Genomic DNA, 17454 nt, shown 5'->3' on the forward strand with positions numbered 1-17454 from the left:
TTAAAAACTGCACACATTCAATCCAGCCTCATCCATCGGGATTAATAGTGTTTTTTAAAGGGTTTTTTTTTAGAAAAACCTAGTTTCCTATTATTATAAACTCCCACTCTATAAAGTATTTACTTCAGGAATAAATCCTCTCTTAGTCCAAATGCCCAAGCTTTTAAAGGGGCCAAGCTCTCTCCAATTAAACCTCGCTCTTCTAATTTGAAATACACTCATCCCTCCATTTTTGCGGATTTGATTAATATGTCCTCTCTAGGAATATCTAGGTCCTCCAGTGCAACTCTATGGTCAACTTTAACTCCAAACTGCACTGAAAGACCCTAGAGATTCCTAGAGAGGACACTCCACTGGGCCTCTGTAGCTCTTCCAGTGCAGTTCTACAATCAGTGCCTGTCAGATGTCGACCACAGAGTTGCACTGGAGGACCTAGAGATTCCTAGAGAGGCGTCCTCTCAGCTAAAAACGCCACTCATAAAGAGATTTTGAAAGTAGTAGAGGGAGAAAAAAAAAGCTGCGCTGGAATCGGCTCTGATTACGTCACGGCTAGTTCGAGCCGTAACCGACCAATCAGAGGGCGAGGGCTGCAGAAGACAGACAACCGCCGGCCGGTGGAGGTTTAAAAAAAAGAGGGCGGGGCTTTTAAACGCTTCCTACGTCCTGAGCTGCGTGCGTGCTCACGCTCGCTTACGTCCGCACGGACGTTACGTGCCTGAAGGCGGAACTCCCTTAAGCCAGTACTTTTGTGAAATAGGGAGGGTGAGGTAGCGTTCCCTTAGAGAGGGCGGGAAAGAGAGAGAGGTGGGGAGGGGCGTGCGCGCATGCGCGCTGCCCTTTCGCGGTCTCCCTCTCCCCTCCCTTCCCATCCCTTTAGCTTCACCTCGCCGCGCGCGCCTTTTTTTATTCTCCTCTCCTTCCGCCGCCGCCACATTTTTCCCCTTTTTATATTCCAAGGGGAAGTAGTATCACTTCCGTCGGGGGTGGGGCCTCCCCGCAGAAGCAGCAGCAGCAGCACCGAGGGCGATAGAAGTAAAAGAGCGCGCGAAGGAGGGAGGAGGAGAAAGAAGAAGAAGAAGCAGAAGCAAAAGGAGGAAAATAAAATAAAACCGCCCGCCCGAGTGAGCGAGGAAGAGCCTCCACTTCCGGAGCCGAAGAAGCCGGGAAAGGAAAGCGGCGGAGGAGGAGGAGGAGGAGGTGGTCGCCAGGCTCCGGCCCTTCTCTTTCCTCCCTCCCTTCCTTCCTTCTTCCCTCCCTCTCCTTCCCCCTTTCCTTCCTTCCTCCCGAGTTTTACCTCAGCCTCGCCTCCGCCATGGAGCTCATCACTATCTTGGAGAAGACGGTCTCGCCAGGTAAAGAGGCCCTTCGCCCTCCCCTCCAAGCGGCTCCTCTTCCTCGGGAAATGGCTGCCCGCCCCGGACGGAGGGAAGGGCGGATGGGGTCCCGAGAGGAAGGGCCCCTTCTCGGCCTCTCTGAGAGGGCTGGGGAAGGAGGGCTTCCCGCTGGGTTCAAAGCGGTGCTTGTTCTCCCTCCTGCTCCCTGCTTGGCTTTCGTGGGGTCCGGGAGAGGGACGGCGGCGAAGCACAAAGCAGCCTCCTCCTCCTCCTCGGTTGGAGTCCTTCTGGGGAAGCGTGGCTACACGTGTCTGGAGGAAGGGAAGGCGGTGGGGAGTGTGAGGAATTAGAGGGGGGATCCTAAAGAGAGGATGGGGTCCGGTTCAAGGGCGGGGAGAGAGGGAGCCAGCTCTGGCCTCTTCCATGGCCTCGTGGAGCGCAGGGTGGGGCGCCTTTCTCTTTCCCTTCCCGAGGGCGCTTAGCATCAGGCCCCGGGGCCAAGCTTTCCTCCACTTCTGCCAGGATTGGCCCGCTTTGGCGGCGCTTTAACTCTTTGTCTGTTTCGAGGCTGTGGAATTCTGGGAGTTGGAGTTGGTCGTGGGCCCAGAGTGGGTTTTGGGTATCCTGGCTTAGGAAGGAGGGTTTAGATGGGGAGGGTGTCTGATGGGGTGAGGCTTTGGGGTCGTCACTAATGTCTCCTTCTTCCCCTCTCCCCCCCATCACTTTCACCTCACATATCCCCTCCCCTAAATGCCTTTCCCCCATCTGTCTCCTTACTCTTCCCCCCATATCTTTCCTCTCCCTTCAACATTTCTTCCCTCTATGTACCTCCTTCCTCTCCCCCAAATATCTTCCCCCCATATCGCCCCCCTTCTTTTCCCTCCTTCCTCTGCCCCTTGCCCTGCAGATTGCACCGAGCTCGAAGCGGCTCAGAAGTTCCTGGAGCAGGCGGCCATCGAGAACCTGGTAAGACTGGGGGGACAACCGGGCTCCTGCGAGCCTTGGGTGGGGTCTGCCAAAGCGGGATTCCCTCCCTCCCTTCCTCCCTCTCTCTATGTATCTCTCTCTCTCTCTCTCTGTGTTTAAAAAGCCCATAGGCCGAAGCGCCATAGAGGGGCGCAGCCCAACTCTAGGCTGGGTCCCCCCCTTCTTTCTCTCTTTCTGGGGGGGGAGACTGAATGAGGCAGCCAATGGCGACGCTCCCGGGAGCCTGGCCAGCCAATGGGGAAAGAGAGCCGGCCCCGCGGGAGGGAAAAGGAAGAGGAGGGACCTTGGGCTCTGCCACCGCGCTGCATGCATGGAGGGGAGGGAAAGGCAGGGATGGGGCCTGCGGGGGACGGCCATGTGGGGAAGCCGGCAGCAGCAGGAGGAGGAGGCTGGGAACAGGCCTTGCAGCCTAAGTGCTCCGAGGCTGGCCTTCCTTGCTTTCGTTTCCTCTCGTTTAAGCACTGCCATCCCATGCCTCCCATTTTACTCCCTTTCCAGATGGACTGGAAGGAGGGCTCTTCTTCTTCTTAGGTCAGACCAGGCCCAATGGAGCTGGGCCTGCGTCTCTTTACAGCAGTGATTCCCAAGCTCTGGCCTTCCAAGGAGTTTGGGACTTCATTTCCCAGAATCCCAGATCGTTGGCCAAGATGGATGGCTGAGGCTCCTAGGAGCTGGGGTCCAAAACACCCGGAGGACCAGAGTTTTGGGTATCACTGCTTTAGAGCAAAGCTAATAGTTATGGTAGTGGGAGTTAGAGATGTTAAGCAGGACAGCTTGAGACTTGAAATAAAAGCTCATAAGATACATAAGTAAAAGTACATATAGTGTTAATTCAGTTCCTTTTGTTCCAGAATGCATAACAGTTTGGTGTATTTTATTAAATCAGTTTAACATCTGCTTATATTGAATTAATGGGTAGCTCTCTTCCAAAGAACAGAGATGAATTGATCATTTACTTTATTCCTAGGCGCATGCCTTTTAAGGTCTGTGGGATTCCACAATGCATAGAAATGACATCATGGAGAGTAGAGTTCAGTGGAAGTTTAGGTGCTTTACTTTCAAAATGGTCCCAGTTTCTTCCCTGGAATCTCATAAGTAGATCTAGGAAACACTGAAAGCGTGGAGAGCCACTACAGGTTAGCACCAACAGTATTAAGCTAGGTGGACAAATGGCCTGTCTGTGAAAGACAGTTTCCTATTCAATGTAACCCTTTTCTTAGGGTGATGAAGAAACATAAGGGAATTGCACGTTGTGTATTACATTTGCTTTGTAGACTGAATGTATATCTGCTTAGGGCTATGCCAGCAGACAACTCTGTAACTTAGTTTTTATTGAATAACAGGATTACAGGGTTGGAAGAGGCTTCACTGGTCTTTTCAACCATTACCAATTCAGGAAATCTGGAGCTAGATGTTAAAATACTCAGTACTGTGTATTTTTTCCCCATTCTTCACATTGGTGTTTAATTTTCAGGATCATGTTCTGTGGGTTACATTAAAATATCAGTTGACAGCCACATAAACTTGTTCCTTACAAAGGTCTTGATGCACTTTCCCCCCACTTAAGTAAGAGTGGGATACAGAGCAAAGGCTGTCACAACAATTGCACCATTGCTGCAAAACCTTTAGTTCATGCATGCGTAGCCAAACAGGCTCTCTCCAGTTGTCTTTCTGCTCACGGTATCTGCATTTTGCTTTTCTTGGAAAGCTAAGCCAAGCAGGTGTAGAGTCTATAACCTCATACATGCCCTTTTACTGATAGGTGCACATTTTTCTTCTTTGTCTCAAACCTTATTGATACAGAAATAAGATTCTTTTGTCAGGAAGTCTAATGTCAAGTGCTTTGCAGAGAATGTGTGTCAGTATGTTCACCACACTGTAATCCACTTCATGTGGTGCTTTTGGCTCTGAAAATCTTACATGTGAATGCAGAAACCAGCATGAACTAACAATGAAGGATGAATTGCCTTGGAATCTCTCTGCCTTCTTCAGATGTTCTGACCAGGTTGCAAAAAACCCCATAAGATTCCTGGAAGCTAGTATCAGTTTTTAATAGCTTTGTCACACTTTAATGGACCCTCCTTCCTTCCAGAAATGATAGGTAAAGATCAACCACTGAGCTTCTTGGCTGACCGATGATTTGAAATAAAATTCCTTGTGCAGCAACATATCTGCTATTTATGAGTGCTTGAAAAAATCTGAAAAGCAGCTACTATTCATAGGTGTGGGTATTTTAGTGTCACAAATGTTTAGAAGCCTACCTTGCCAATAGATAGCACTAAGCTTTCACTTTTGTATCATAAAACATATGAATGGATTCCTAGAGAATTCAGTGTACAGTTAAAATTGTGGGGGGAGTAGGGCAGAGCAACATACTGTGAGGTGGCTATTACATTTCAGATTACTCTTTCTACAGTTTTTTAGCTGTTCCATCCCATACTTTTGCCCTCTGAGAGGTAGTTGTCTGAGACTTGAGTAACAAAAGAGAATAAGGAACACTTTGCCCCTCCTGAAACCCTTTACCTTGGCAGATAGTGGTTTCAGATGCATCTGTCATCAGGGCAGTGTGTAGTTCTGATCTCCGTACCTTTTACACAAGGTTGTGGGAAGGTGTAACATAAACATATCTTTACTCAGTGTGGTGGTGCATGGGCTGCCACATTTTTGAACCATTTGGAATAAACAATGAAGATCATCCTGGTCTTCTTCCTGGAGGAAAGGACAGGATATAAGGTAATGTAAGAATATTGCATATTGAGCTGGATTTTATGTAGGAATTGAAACAGAGCTGTTGAAGGAGAACTGGAAAATGGGTTTCTGTTTCATTATCTCATATTTGCTATGAGCCCTTGATAGCTAGGGGCTATGTAAATAAGGGAAAACTAGCATTCACAAAGCTGCGCAATAGGATCCAGTTGTAGAGAGAAACGTTGGGTTTGTGCTTCTCCAGTAGCAGCCCTCTACATCATACAACAATCTTCTGCTTGAATTTAAGAGATTTTTAAAAGCACTTTGTGATTGGCATGAGAAGGCCTAAATAAATCCTGCTCATCAGTCACTTAGCATCTTTATGCATATATCCAAGCATCCATGTTTCCAATGCTGGCATATTAAGATTCTTGCTATTTCTTTATTGCCTATCGATTTCTGTCAAATTGGCGTGCAGATCTTAATTAAGCATCACCGTACTGTAAAGCATTTGACTTGTTCGTTCTCAGTCTTAACACATCTAGGCTAAATAAGTGAAACTTACCTGATACCTAAACTCAGCACTCAGCACCTTTTCTTCTTTTTTCCTTTCACATTTTCTCTGCATGCATTAATAGTGGAAGTTATTTCATAGCTGCCATGCCAATATATCCTAGTGTAACTGAAAGTAAAGATGATCTTGAAATCTGTCAGGTGCTCTTGAGCAAATTGCCCTTTGCACCCTGTCACTCTGACAAGATTTTTGCAGAGCAGTCTTTGTTTAAAATGGGGCGATTCTGTTAACATGCATTAGACCATTTGGTGACTTTACACAATTTCTTTATTAGCTGGACATGTGGAAATACACAGAACAACATTGGTGTAATTTGCCCGATCAACTGCTCTCAAAACCTCTGCGAGTCACTTCCATGCATTTGAAGTTTTAAAATATTGTAATAGGGAAGCATATTTAACCCTTACTGATACAAGGAAACAGAACGATTAACTTTTAATTTCTTTATGCATAGTATCACTTTGTATGTGAAGATCACAAGCCTCACCATTATCCATTAACATGGCGTACTTTATTATTTGGGGGGGAGGTGGTCTTAGATGACCCAAAAATTGCATAAACTTCAGAAATGAGTCCAAAGAAGTAATTTTGGGGTTTTGCGTAGTTGGAATTCTATTCAAATGTCAAGAATCCCATGGTATAGTGTTTCTACAGGTTGCATGTGTCATACCCAGCCTTGTAGCAAGTTGTACATGCCTGGTTTGTATTTTGATCATCTCTCCCTCTCTCTCTCTCTCTCTCTCTCTCTCTCTCTATATATATATATATATATATAATCAAATATTTTCCCTAACAGTTTAAAATAACATTTGCCTGTGTGAACATGAAGCACTATTTAGAATGAAATATGAGAAGGACACTGAGAGTGGGAAAGGGGAATAATTTGAACCAGAATGGTGAAATGTAAAAGGAAGGAAAGAAAAAGCAGGGTGAAGGCATCTAGCAGCACCTTTACGTCTTATTTTACCATGGGCTTTCATATATTCCAGTTTAGAACTGGATTAATTCCACTTTAGAACTGATGTAGAGACTTAAGCAATGGATGGATTTGTAGCTGGTCCATGTGTGCAGCAGGGTGAATTTGGTTTAACTATGACATGGAGTAGATCATGGAAGTGGTGTTTGTGTGATCAGCAATGGCCTGAGCACAGTTTTTAAAGAACAGTAAGGAGACATTGGTGGTGCTCCAGATTCTGCTTGTTTCTGTCATTGGGCCTTGCCACCATGGGTTACAGTGACGTGTGTGGTAGTTAGTGCTTTCTCAAGGGCTGGAAGTTTTTGGATCTCTATGCTCCTTTCAGCTGCCTGAAGCAGAGTCCAAAATGGCTTGGGCTTGAATAATCTCGGATCATTGAAAAATATGAAAATTGGTGCAGTGGGCTAAATTGGGTTGATGTTCGAGCTTGGCGTGGAGTTGTTAAATTACCCGAAGTAAAGCAGTTTGTCCTGGTTTGTGGCATGAAGGAGTAGCAAGAAGAAGTAGCTATTAAGATATAAAAACATGTAAATGCTTAGGTTGAAGAACTGAGATGATTCAATCAATCATTATTAGTTTTTGACCCTTAAATTCAGTAAGAAATAAATCCATGTAAAATTTGGAATTCAGATGTACTTCCTTCTCTTGAGAGAAGGAAATAGCTGGTATGGGTTAGTAAAGTGTTTCCACCTCACTCTCTCTTTTTTAACCAGCCTACTTTCCTTGTGGAACTGTCCAGAGTGCTGGCAAACCCAGGAAACAGCCAGGTTGCCAGAGTTGCAGCTGGTTTGCAGATCAAAAACTCCCTGACGTCTAAAGACCCTGACGTAAAGGCCCAGCACCAGCAGAGATGGCTTGCAATAGATGCCAATGCTCGTCGAGAAGTCAAGAATTATGTATGTAAAGCCCTAGTACTTTTATTTTTCCTTCACTGTCTTGCTAACTTGTCCAAACAAGCTTTCCCCGTCTCTCTGTAGTGATTGTGCATTGTGCTTCTATATGTTTCAAAGACTTGGTCCTTACTTGTCCTTCCAACTCCCAAATAAAAAAAAAGGTCAAATTTCTGCAAGTCAAGATTGTAAAGGCTTCTTAGGAATATTTTTGAGAGCCTGTCATATAATTGAAAGCGGTCTACTTTATAGTCTGCTGCCTAGGGCCACTCATGTTCCTTGTGTGTTATTCTTACCTATTGGTATATCAGTCCATTCCCCTTTTCTTTGCAGGTTTTGCAGACCTTGGGTACAGAAACCTACAGGCCCAGCTCAGCATCACAGTGCGTTGCTGGCATCGCCTGTGCAGAAATCCCCATGAATCAGTGGCCTGAACTTATTCCTCAGCTGGTAGCTAATGTTACAAATCAGCACAGCACAGAGCATATGAAAGAGTCAACATTGGAGGCGATTGGCTACATCTGTCAGGATATTGTAAGTCCTATTTCCTGAGTCTGCATTTACTGTACTTTTTTTCTTCATGAACCTGTTTATTTTTCTCCTACTCTTAATACCTTAATTGTTGAATTGGTAGATGTTGTGATCACCTACAACTTATTGAAGGCACAAAGTGAAGGTTGCGCACTGGTTCTTTTTCAGAAGCTTTAAGTATGAGGAACAAGATATATGCATAATTGCTTCTATTTTCCATAATTTCCCACTCCTTTTGAGGATGAACGCAGGCTAGTCCTTCATCAGAAATTCAGCTGCCTACTGGGGAGGGATGAAAAAAAAATCACCATGGTGAAACAGACGAGTAGAAAAATATCCTCCAGTTGATTGCATCTTGTTTGAAGTTGTTTCTATTGACAATTAATATATCTTATGTAATGTTATATGAGCAATCTGTGGATCATATGACCTGTGACACCTCTGTTATGAAGGAAGCCTCATTCAGAAGGTTCTGGGTGTTTGGGTATTCCATAGGAGTACAGTAGAGAAGATGGAAGATTTTAAAAAACATTCCTGGGGATCTAAGTCTTGTCTTTCTGATCCATTTTCTGTTTCATTCCATTATGCCTAGTATTGTGGTCATCCTCTTGCTGTACATTCTGTTTTGTTCCTCTTCTTGTGTTGTATCACTGTTTTCAATGATAAGGTCTCTTTGGGGAACATAAATGCTCAAGGATTATCATATGTGTTCTCTAAAAGAGCTAACATATAACTGTCCCTAAGTAGCAAGGTAAATTTTTCAGTGATGCTTAAGAGTATTGTGTGCAAATAGTGTTAGGCTCTGGCTCTTGTATGTTTGATATCCAGTTGTTGTATGAGTGAGACACCTCCATGCTTGTGGTGATCTTCAAAGACTCCCCACTTGCCATCGTTATTATTCTGGTGTCATATTGGAGACTAAACTGCTACTCATGTACTTTATCTTTTATTTCTGTATCAGGACCCAGAACAACTTCAGGACAAATCCAATGAGATCTTGACAGCCATTATCCAGGGCATGAGGAAAGAAGAGCCAAGTAATAATGTAAAGCTAGCAGCTACCAATGCTCTCCTGAATTCTTTGGAATTCACCAAAGCAAACTTTGACAAAGAGGTAAGTGGGCAAATAGGATGGCACAAGGAGAGGCTGTAAAAAAAGAAGCCAATGGGGACATAAAATAAATTCATGGTCTGTGATGAGAAATCATGCACCACGCTGAGTTCTGATGCACTCCCATTTCTGCTGAGACTTGAATTTGTCTGTGCTAGGGGTAGGCTTTTGTACAGCAAGCTCCTATTGTAGTTGAGAACGAATGTTAAATCAACTATAAACAAGAACTCAAGCAAAAAAAAAAAACACAAATGATGACTTTAAACTGACTTAGCTAAATCTACCAGAGGGAATTGGGCAATTCTGGTAGAAGCAGCTTGGAGCTGTGAGCTATCGTGGCGCACACTACCTTGCATGTCCTTATTGGAGATAACTTAAGTACACAGGAAATAAGGCAGTTTCATGAGTATGCTGGGCCTGCAGTTAGCTTCTTAACCAGTCTGTTCCAAAGCTTCGTTTGTATGCTCTTTCCATTTTCTGGTGTGATGTTGCTAGTAGAATGAATTCCTGCATGAGCATTGAATTGACTCTGTTTGCCTCCATACTGCAAAAATAATCCAGTTTGAACTATTGTAACTACCATGGCTCAGTGCTATGGAATTCTGGGAATTGTAGTTTTGGGAGGCATTTAGCCATCTCTGTTAGTTCTGGTGCCACAACAAACTACAATTCCCAGAATTTCATAGTATTGAGCCATGGTAGTTAAAGTAGTATCAAACTAGATTGTTTCTGCAGTGAAGATGCAGCCTATGTAATAGTTTTATAACATTACCAAAATTTCTCAACAAGTATACAGTGTATGTTTGCATGTTTTTTAGTCACTTCCACAATGTTTCTCAGGATTTCGAATCTCGGCAGTTCATGGTAGTAATCTTTTACAGTTTCATAACAATGTAGACCAAATTTTAATATAGACAGTGTCCTGCAGGAGATCAGTGTGGCCCCACCATCCCTGGCAGTGACCCACCCTTGGGTTAGAGGCTCCCAGAAGGAAAACAGCTGCAGTGTTCTTGGAAACAATAGTGGATCCTTAAATATTTTTGTACTGGAACTTAGTACTGTAGCTAGCTTCTGATTTTGACTAATGAGAAGTTTCTTTTTAAACAGGGGTTTTCTTTGATTTTGAAACTTTATGTACTGCTTTTTATTTAAAAATAAACTAAAATGGTTGAGTGAGAAAAGAAACAAAAATGGTAGAATGTCATTGTCTACAGGCCTAAATCAATTTTAGTACCAACTAGAATAGACCCATTGAATCATTGACAACTTGGTAAATAAATATATACATAAGAGTCATTGATTCAGCGAGTCTTCTCTATTTGTGAGTAACAATAGGATCTAGTCTTTTGTGTTCATTCAAAAGATGTTGCAGATGAAACTTTGTGTGTGTATCTGTGTTGGAGCATTTTGATGAATTCTTTATGGTATCCAACTCTCACAAATGGGTCTTGTGTCTGCAGAGAGCCTTGTTTGGAACCTTATAGGGATGAGTAGATTTTGATAGGCTTTTCACCACCTTCCACTCATGTAGCAGATAAAAGAGAACCAAGGAAAATAATTGGATGTTCTGGAGCATCCACAGTAGAAATGGGGGGTGGGGAGCCCACCAGAAAGCAGCTTTCCTAGAAAGTTCCAAATGAGGCTCTGCTGTTAGAAGATCGATCCATTTATGTGAGTTCCCATGTGACCAAGCAAAGAACAACAGTTACCTATTCTAATACTACTTGCTGGGCCTCATACAGCTTATTGGTCAGTATCAACATTTATTGTGGTGAAGTGTATACTAATGACACAGTTGATAGTTCAGTAAACTTTCATTTAGTAGTGGGTGTCTTGTTCAGCAGTATTATAAGCTGGAGAACTGAAAATGTTAAGTATATTGGCTGCTTTTTACACATCACTATAAACAATGGTTTATCTAAATGTCCATAAGCTTTGCAGCAGACACTGGGCTTTCATGTCTTTCTCCCTGTCAAGAATTCCAAAGCGTTATGCTTTAGTTACCCAGTGCTTTCCATTTTGTCCAAGCAGTAATTTAACAGTGGTTTCAAAATAAAACAACTTCAGACCAGAGTTACAAAGCTGGTTTAAGCTAACTAGCTAATGTGAGACATGACTCTTCATTCAGATGAAATGAGTAGCCATAATTCATTAGAAAAGGAGGAGTTAAAAGCACTAAAATAATTAATATAAAGTTGAAGTAGCAGAGAATGTAATAAATTAAAGAGCCTGGCAGAGATGCTTTCATAAGATGGTAAAATGTAAAGGCAACATAGATCCAGTAGCAGATTAATACTGTGATGAAAGAGTTAAGGTGAAACTTTAGTCCTTACAAGTGGAAATAATTGCTATCCCATTACAAGACAAAGTTCACAGTAGGTGATGGACCTTTCTGCTCCAAGCAAACAGGAGCTTGAGCCCCATCTGGCCATTGTCTATATTTCTCAAGAGAATTCTGGCCATTGTTTTGGGAACTATTTTTTTAATTGAAGGCTGAGATAGCTAGGATTTTAGCAGCATTATGTAGACTCTTTACTAGCTTTATTTAACTGGAACCATCCTTATAATTAGTAAGCTTTGCAATTTATGCTTCTAATTCTGTATTTCTCTTTCTCTCTACCCCACATGTCCAGTCTGAAAGGCACTTTATTATGCAAGTAGTCTGTGAAGCAACACAGTGTCCAGATACAAGGGTAAGTAAGTCATAAATGTTTTGTAAAAGTTACAGCAAGTGATAATGCTCTTGGTACAAGACTCATCTCGGGAGCAAATAGAGGTTGAGAGATTCCCATAAACTTGAATAAAAGAATCCTTTTTGTAGACAGTACTTCATACAGGACGGACAGCAGTTTATGAAAATGAAATAAAACTGTTTGATCCTAATCCTGGCAGGATGTGGTGGGGAGGGATGATAAACAGAAGAAATTTAGTTATGGTTAGGATTGAAGCATACAGGTTAGCCAAACACCTGAAAGAAAACATGAGTTTTGAGTGGGGTTTAATGAAAGGGGGAATAATAATTTGTTCAGGAAAGAGTTCTAGCTGGGCAGAGAAAAAATTGGGCAAAGTCCTTTGAGAGCAGCTGAAAGGATCAAGGATCCCAGATAGGGATTTAAAGGAGAAAGAGCGTTGTTGGGAGAAACGGGGGGGGGGACGACTTCTAAAGCTAACAATAGGAACCGATGCTTGATTCAGAAAGAGAGAGAAGTCAGCATAAAGATTTGAGATGCAGATTTACATCTCAGTGAGCAATGAGATATGTGAATCATTTCATTATTGGTTTTGTGGATATTAGTAGCATCAGTAATCTGGGTAGGTTCAGCAAAAGGGAGTTGTAACAAGCAGGAGGGGATATGACCAGAGCATCTCAGATTTGGAAAGCAAGGTGTGCAACCTTTATTTAATTTTTAGTTTTATTTTATGATCCACCTTGGGTCCCTTTCTGGAAGAAAGACAGCATTGAAATTAAACAAATAAACAAACAGATGATTTTCCCCAGCGTTATACAGAGAAACAATATGATATACCCTGATTTCAGTCATAAACATGATGTAGATATGTCAGAAATGATTTTCTTGTAGCCCAATATTCTGTCTCCAGTGGTAATCACTTTCAAGTGGCATCTGCATGGCAAGTAGGTTAAGAGCAATTTAACGGTTGTGACAGGATAAATAGGGTATCAGTGGCCAACGACATGCAGTAATGGGAAGAGGAAATGCCATTACAAGCTGTTAACTGTGTTAGGGGACTGTCATAAAGTGATCATTGGAAAAAGTGTAGTTGATGGAGAAACACAGAAGAGAAAAAGAGAGGGGTCATTTTGGAAGGAGGTTTTAGTTAGGAGGACAGTTCAGAAGAGATGATCAGACCACCATGGAACAGATTGACTCCCCAAGGGTCAGGCTAAAGCTACATGAAAGATAACCGAGAAACAAGCAATTGGGAGGAGAAGGCAATAATTGGAATTGAGAAATCTCAGGAAGAGATGAAGGATAGTTTAATTGTGAAGAGGGCAGGACATCTGTTACTTGTTTATGATTGTTGTTTAAACTCTAGGAACTCTGTCCCCAGGTTTAAGTGCCTTAACTGACCTTTAAGAATAAATCCAAGGTCCAGTTACCGTACGGTGTTCTCTATTTGTCAGCAGCATTTGATAATTTTTCTCATGCTTCCATTTTAAGATACTGTGGCTAATAAATCAATTATTCTTCTTTGCATTAATTTGACACTTAAGTTTTACAATCAGCTGCCTTCTGCATATGTAGGCGTGTCATTACACTACTTGGTGTCTTCCTGTCAGACACAGGATATTTAGGTGACATGGCTTCATAATAACACTGTTTACAAGTCTCTTGTTCCAAAAGACCAGATGGGACTGTGCTGTATTGAGCACTAACATAAGTCTCCTTGGTCTCTGGTGTTAAACTTACTGCCATTGCTTTTTTAAACATGAAGAATATAAGCAGCCATTCATCATGATAACATTAATTTTGATTGGATGATCACAAGGAAGCTTACAGCAGGTTGCATACATACTATATAAAACTCCCTAGTTTGGGGAGGAAGTGGGATATAAATAAAGTTTATGATTACAACCAACACCACTTGGTCAGCTGTCATCTTGTCAAATGTTGAAGAATTCAGCACCTGATTGGAAGTTGAAAGCAGTTTGGTGAATTTCTCAGTGTTTGATGAGAGCTAGCATGGTGCAGTGGTTTGAGCATTGAACTGTGATGCTGGAGACCAAGATTCAAATCCCCGCTCAGCCATGGAAATCCACTGGGTGACCTTGGACAAGTGACACACTCTCAGCCTCAGATGAAGGCAAAGGCAAATCCCCTTTGAAGAAATCTTGCCAAGAAAACCTCATGATAGGTTCGCCTTAGGATTGCTGTAAGTTGGAAACAACTTGAAGGCATACAGAATTCACAACTTGATAGGATTATTAGCTCACTGAATAGTCATATCCTTAATGTGTTACAGTTCAGCTTGGTGCATGTTTGTACATACTACTTGTAATCAAGGTTGATTAACACAGATATTTTGAAGTAGAAGCAATGCCTTGAAGGAATACTACTACTCTGCCTGTGTGGTGAAGCACTCTTGTGAAAAATTGCCCTATGACAATCATGTCTTGAGCGGTAGTAGAAAACGCTTCAAGTAACAGCCCTATGGATATGTCCTTAAAGGTGGTGCATTCTGGAAGGCATTGGGCAGAGATGGTTTATAGTATTCCAAGCCCCTTTAGTATGTTCCCAAATTAATTCTGGTAAAATAGTAGGCTCGAGGTGGTGATGTAACTGCTGCTTTTTATCTTGGGAGTGTCGGAGTTGTGGTCTACTTGTACGGATGCATTTCATAGTTAATAAGTCACAGGTCTTTTGTTACAGTGACATTTAATTAAAATAGCATAGCAGGGTTCTTTTTCAGTCACTTTAATGTGCAAGCTGCTTAGTAATTCTCTCTGCATTCTTTCATTCTTTTCTAATTTTGAATTGGGAAGCAGATGCTGGGAGCTGCACCGGAAAGGCTTCTCTTGCGCCCCGGAAGAAACAATGGGGTGTGCCGGGTGTGTGCCACGGGAACAAGCCCCGTTGTTTCTAATGGGGCTTGACCTTATGTGGAATTTCCCTTGGCGGGGTCCGAAACAGATCCCCAGCGTAAGGGAAGGGCCAACTGTACATTCTAAACCTCACATGCCTTTGCTGTGTGTCCATTGTGCTACATGTCAGTGAGCTTCCTTGCTTTTCTGAATCCTCTGTAAAAAATAATATCTCTTTCCTTGTGTTTAGGTGCGAGTAGCTGCTTTACAGAACTTGGTAAAGATTATGTCTCTTTATTATCAGTACATGGAGACATATATGGGTCCTGCACTTTTTGCTGTGAGTATTCAAGACCAGGAGTCTAGAATGGCAATTTAGTTTAATGGGCATGTTGTCTGGGCAAAAGAGAAATTTGATTTCAAACAACTTTGCTTTTTCCAAAGATTACAATTGAAGCCATGAAGAGCGACATAGATGAGGTGGCTTTGCAAGGGATTGAATTCTGGTCAAATGTCTGTGACGAAGAAATGGATCTTGCTATTGAGGCATCAGAGGTGAGCTAAAGCCCTGTGAATAACATGTTCTCCAAACCATGTAGTACAGTTTGTACAGTTGTACAGTAGTCTTTGGTCCATGATGAAACACCATGCACCACTCTGACTAAAGTGATGCATATATTTCCTATAAATGCTGAGACCAAACCTCACAAACAATATCTATTGCTATTTGTTGTTCTTCTCCCTGAACATCCAAGACATACAGGAATTGAGGGGGACAGGTTGTCTTCCTTACTTTTCCTAGCAGTTTGTCAACATCTGCAGTACTCATAAACTGAAACTGATCCAGTGTAATCCTACTCACAAAGTTCCTGGACACCCCCATTGTCAGCTTCTGGTGTAATGACGACATCGAAGTTAGCTCTTATCTGAGTGATTTTCATCTGTAAAATGAATATTAAAACCATGACAGTGAACTGCAGAAGGCACTAGAATTGGATTCAGAGTGTCTGAGTTAGAACTCGCACCATCCTCAGTAGTTCAGCTGAACCAGAAGTCTTATCTGTGAGTTTATAATTTGTATTTGCTTATAGTCTTTAAAATTGTCCAAATATCTCTCTTTCTGCTGCTGGAGGGTGGTGGTTTTCAGGCTACCACCACCCTCAATAATAATAATAATAATAATAATAATAATAATAATAATAATAATAATTATTATTATTATTATTATTATTATTATTATTATTTATATCCCGCCTCTTCCGCTTTGAGGATCGAGGCGGGTAACAGCAAAGTTAATACAATATACAACAATAAAAACAACAAACCCCACAAGACCCCAACCCTCCCTCCCAACTATAAAAATAAACAGTAAAAGATGGTTAAAAAGTACATAACAATACATCAGAATTAAAAAACAAACCACTTAAGGAGGGGGATTCGATTGATTCTGGACATTATCAATTGGGGAAGGCCTGCCGGAAGAGAAAGGTTTTTGTCGCCTTTTTAAAAGTCTTGAATGAGAATAATTGGCAAATCTCTTCCAGCAGGTCATTCCAAGTTTTTGGAGCGGTGACAGAGAAGGACCTCCGGGAGGTCACTGCCAGTCTGGTCTTTCTAGATTGTAAGAGGTTTTCCCCAGAGGATCGGAGTGTGTGGGAAGGATTGTATGGGAGGAGGCGTTCCTTCAAATAGACTGGACCCAGGCTATGTAGGGCTTTGTAGGTGATAACCAACACATTGTACTGTGCCCGGAAGCTAATAGGTAGCCAGTGTAGTGATTTTAAAATAGGTGTAATATGGTCGAACTTGGATTTTCCGGCAACCAGTCTGGCTGCCATGTTTTGTATCAATTGCAGCTTGCGGACGTGGCACAAAGGTTGCCCCATGTAGAGCGCGTTGCAGAAATCAAGACAAGAGGTTATTGGAGCATGTACGACCGTTTCTAGGTCCCGCTGCTCCTGGTAGGGGTGCAACTGGCGTATCAGCCGAAGCTGATAACAGGCACTCCTGGCTGTTGCATCAATCTGAGAAGACAGTTGAAGCGACGAATCCAGGAGCACCCCCAAGCTGCGGGTGCTGTCTTTCAGGGGAAGTGTGACCCTGGTAGGTACAGCTGTGGCTGTGCTACCTTTGTTGCTTGTTGCTGGAAGGTTAAAGAGGCAGTTTCAAGGCCACCATTGCTCTCAGGAAACCTCAGAAACTACGCTGCTGCCATTGTTGTTGATTGCTGCTGAAGAATTGGGGGATGGTCCCCAGGCCACTGCCACCCTCAGGGAGCCCTAGGAGCTGCACTGCTGCTGCTGTTTTTGCTCCAGTTTTATCAATAGCTTTAGTCAATAAATAATATATATAAATAATGTTTTATTTATATACCGCTATTCCAAAGATCATAGCGGTGAACAGCAAGTAAGCTAATTAGCAAGTAAGCTAATTTGCCCCCAACAGTCTGGGTACTCATTTTAGCGACCTCGGAAGGATGCAAGCCTGAGTCGAGCTTGGGCCCTTTTGCTGGTCTTGAACTCGCAACCTTGTGGTTTCGAGTGAATGGCTGCAGTACAGGCATTTAACCACTGCGCCACCAGGGCTCCAGTCAAGTCTTGATTACATCTGTTGACCAGGGCTTCGACAGGATCAGCAGTGCGACATGCTAGCCATAAAACGCTCTGAGACTTTCTGGAATCCTGAAGGCTCCATTAGCATTCAAATGCAGATCATTTTAATATCACCTCTGTAGGGATAGACAGTAGCTATAATGCTGACTCTGATGGGTTGCTATTGTCAGTATTTACAGGTGTTCTAACAGCTGGGCATATTTGAAACT

General features: G+C 42.7%; 1 protein-coding gene across 1 annotated transcript in view; it reads left to right on the forward strand.

Moving 5' to 3' along the window:
* The first annotated feature begins 818 nt into the window (after positions 1 to 818).
* Positions 819 to 17454, forward strand: part of KPNB1 (karyopherin subunit beta 1) — a 40759-nt gene continuing 24123 nt past the window's right edge. Inside the window, exons 1-8 of the mRNA XM_042474922.1 lie at positions 819 to 1352; positions 2242 to 2300; positions 7273 to 7455; positions 7783 to 7983; positions 8942 to 9094; positions 11725 to 11784; positions 14884 to 14973; positions 15078 to 15188. Coding sequence (XP_042330856.1) covers positions 1313 to 1352; positions 2242 to 2300; positions 7273 to 7455; positions 7783 to 7983; positions 8942 to 9094; positions 11725 to 11784; positions 14884 to 14973; positions 15078 to 15188 — 897 coding nt within the window. The 5' untranslated portion in view covers positions 819 to 1312. The remainder of the gene's footprint in view (positions 1353 to 2241; positions 2301 to 7272; positions 7456 to 7782; positions 7984 to 8941; positions 9095 to 11724; positions 11785 to 14883; positions 14974 to 15077; positions 15189 to 17454) is intronic.

The sequence above is a fragment of the Sceloporus undulatus genome, chromosome 6, assembly GCF_019175285.1.
Source record: "Sceloporus undulatus isolate JIND9_A2432 ecotype Alabama chromosome 6, SceUnd_v1.1, whole genome shotgun sequence".
Taxonomy (NCBI): domain Eukaryota; kingdom Metazoa; phylum Chordata; class Lepidosauria; order Squamata; family Phrynosomatidae; genus Sceloporus; species Sceloporus undulatus.